The following is a 3,333-nucleotide window of genomic DNA, read 5'->3' on the forward strand; positions in this document are numbered from 1 at the left end:
ATTTGGCCAAGTAATCAAAATAAGATCCAAAACAAAAGAATGAGAAAAGCTCCAACATAAATAAGGGACTACCATGTATGAAAAGAGTGTGCAAAAGAAAAATAATTGTCATAGTTAGTTACGTAATAAAATGAGAGGTATAAATAAAGAGGAGTAGAATAAGTGAAAGATAATAATTGATTTGGTAATTGAGTGGAGTTTCTTTCTTGACTTGAATGGAGAGAATTGGTATTATTTATTTTTTTTGCTGTTATATACATTTTCTTATTCTCTACTCTTTAATTGATTCTTAATGTATTTTATTGTGTTGTTAGTTCTAATTTGGAGTGGTGTTGTTACTGTTATATTGAAATAATCTATCATAATCTATCATGTATATATGTTTCTACAAGAGATTGATAAAGTATTGTCATTAATTTTTTATACAAATTAAAATAGTTAAAGTTAGAAATGCTTTTGTTGATAAGTACATTTTATTATAGGGTTATGCTAGGTAACCAATGACTTTCTTAAACAACATGAATAACAGACCTTAAAATTAGTCCAATTCAAGTAAAACACATTACATCTCTAAATTACTCACCTAAATCTTAATATTAGAATCACCATTTGCACACCTAGTGAATTAAACATCCAATATATCTATTATTCATATTGTTTAATATTTTCAGAGCAATGTTAGGGAACCAAAAGGGTATTAGCAAAAAATCAGCTAAATACTTTTGGGTGAATCTAAAATCTCTACGAGTTAATATATATGGATGTTTCTTCTGCTAAATATTAGAATGTTTCTTTTTCATACTAAATTGATGTTCTTTTATATATTTTTCGAATTTTTTTGTATTACAAATGTGAATGTTTCTATTTCTTTAAGAATTTCATAATTTTTTTAAATTTTATAGATATTTAATTATTTTTGCTAAAATATAACTGGATATTTCTTTTGTTAAGTATTAGGATGTTGTTTTTTCATATTAAATGAATATTTTTTTTATATTTCTATAATTGTTCAAGGACTCCTTATGACTAAGATCAAGTGTATAGTTTGCGGTCTCTTTAATCATCAAAACGGCACCTAATATCCCAAGAACACAAGCCATGTTCCTATGCACAATGTTTGATAGAATCTCAATTTGTGATACAACTTGGATTATGTCCTTCTCATTCTCACATTTTAGCTTCTAAACTGCTATGTGGGATCCATTGCCCAAAACTCCGACGAAAATCGACTCGGCTGCTCCACTTATAAGCTTCTGTCCTTCTTTAAAACCTTTGGTGGCTTTGTCTAGATCATGGTGGCTGAACAGGCAAGTTCGATTCGGTTTTCGGAACGAAATGCTGTGGTAATAAGCCTGTTCTGTGTCAAACATTTCTGACTTTGTTGCTGGTTTTTTGAGAAGATAAAATAGTGCAATCAATGAAGTAACAATGAGAAATTGACCCAGGATTCCTACATCATAAGATCAAAGGAAAGTGTGGACAAGTTCTTATTATGCCACATTTAGTGGTGGACCACCCAGCGGATGGCGTGGACGCATGACGGTGAGAGAGAGAGGTCTGTGTGTGTAATTGTTGGAGGTGGATAGGTTAATGAGAGAGAAGAGGAAGGTTTTTATAGGTTTTAATTAGGTTTACCTAATTAATTTTAAAATTTTTAAATTTAAAATTTAAAAAATTTAAAATTAATTAATTATTAATATAAATTAATGTGATTTTGTTTAGTTTTTGACCGATAACCTCTTGGTTCTATATACTTTTTCATATTTTCATTATCTACCTATACTTTTCCTTTATTATAAGCATGAAGGATTAAAATGCTACGGATATGATAAGTACAGGTTCTTTCCTTAAGTGAAAGCCACTTTGTAAAATGTACAGGGCGAAAGCTTTTGTTAATTTTTTTATATTTGCAATACAAATAACATATAAATAGTTTCATAACATGCATTTTTGGAACTCAAATTAAACTTTGTATCTTTAAAAGCAGATAGTCAAGTAGGTACTATAAAAAATACTAATTGCTTCTATTCTTCATTATATATCTAACCCGTCAATAAGTCCAAACTCTACTCTTCCACTTATTCAAAAATTTCTACATTAATCTAATAATTATATGCTTTCAGGTTCAAACTAATACGTAATGTTGTAGTTGTAGTGGTGGAATTATCATAATTGGAATGCTTATAAATAAAGGACCCTTAGTGTAACTAGAGTATATCCATATTCCATACCACAAGATAACATAGCTGAAAGCCAAAAGAGTTATGGGATTCCAAAGTGGAGAGCAAGCTAACAATCTGCTTAAAGCTCAGTGCCACATATGGAATCATATGTATAGTTTTGTGAACACTATATCCCTTAAATGTGCCGTTGACTTAGACATATTTGAAACCATACACAAACATGGCAGACCCATGTCACTCTCACAACTCATTGCTTCATTGCAAATTCACCCTTCAAAATCCACCTTCATCCCTCGCTTGATGAGAATCTTGACACATTCTGACTTCTTCGCAACGACAAATGTGGCCGATAACAATAATGAGATCGAAATTGGGTATGTTCTAACTGATTCGTCTATGTTGTTACTTAAGGAACACCCCTTAAGTATAAGGACTTTCTTTGTTAACTCGCTTGATCCAATTTTGACAAATCCATGGAACAAGTTGTCAACATGGTACAAAAATGAAGATCCTACGCCGTTTGAAACAGAGCATGGGATAATGGTATGGGAGTATGGTGGGCGTGAACCTAGGCTCAATCATTTGATCAATGATGCCATGGCAAGTGATGCTAGATTCATTAGCGAAATGGTGATTGAGAAGTGCAAAGGTGTGTTTGAGGGATTGGAATCATTGGTTGATGTTGGTGGAGGCAATGGAACTCTTGCAAAGGCCATTGCCAAATCATTCCCACAGTTGGAGTGCACTGTGCTTGATCAACCACATGTTGTTGCTGACTTGGAAGGAAGTGACAACCTTAAATATGTTGGAGGGAACATGTTTGAGGCCATTCCTCCTGCTGATGCTGTTTTGATGAAGGTAAAAAAATATATATATATATATATATTAAATGCATGTTGCTCTTTATTTTATACAGGCCAGATGACTAATTATGTTTTTGATGAGCTCTATATAAATATATGTAGGTTACATAATAGTATTTATATTACAAGAAAAAAAAAACTTTTTTCCTCACCACCAATATTATATAAGAAATATTAGATGACTAATAAAATTTCGGCTAACACTTGGCCAACAAAAGATATTCATATATTAAATTTTAATAATATAAAAATAAAATATTAGTCCAAAATATTGATTAATATTAATA

The 3,333-nt window shown here is 31.1% G+C and overlaps 1 protein-coding gene across 1 annotated transcript in view; it reads left to right on the forward strand.

Annotated features, from left to right (window-relative positions):
* Window positions 1-2,236: 2,236 nt before the first annotated feature.
* LOC107458136 (probable O-methyltransferase 3) overlaps window positions 2,237-3,333 on the forward strand; it is a 2,250-nt gene continuing 1,153 nt past the window's right edge. The window contains exon 1 of the mRNA XM_016076347.3: window positions 2,237-3,041. Coding sequence (XP_015931833.1) covers window positions 2,265-3,041 — 777 coding nt within the window. The 5' untranslated portion in view covers window positions 2,237-2,264. The remainder of the gene's footprint in view (window positions 3,042-3,333) is intronic.

Source organism: Arachis duranensis, chromosome 7, assembly GCF_000817695.3.
Source record: "Arachis duranensis cultivar V14167 chromosome 7, aradu.V14167.gnm2.J7QH, whole genome shotgun sequence".
In the NCBI taxonomy this organism is placed as follows: Eukaryota; Viridiplantae; Streptophyta; class Magnoliopsida; order Fabales; family Fabaceae; genus Arachis; species Arachis duranensis.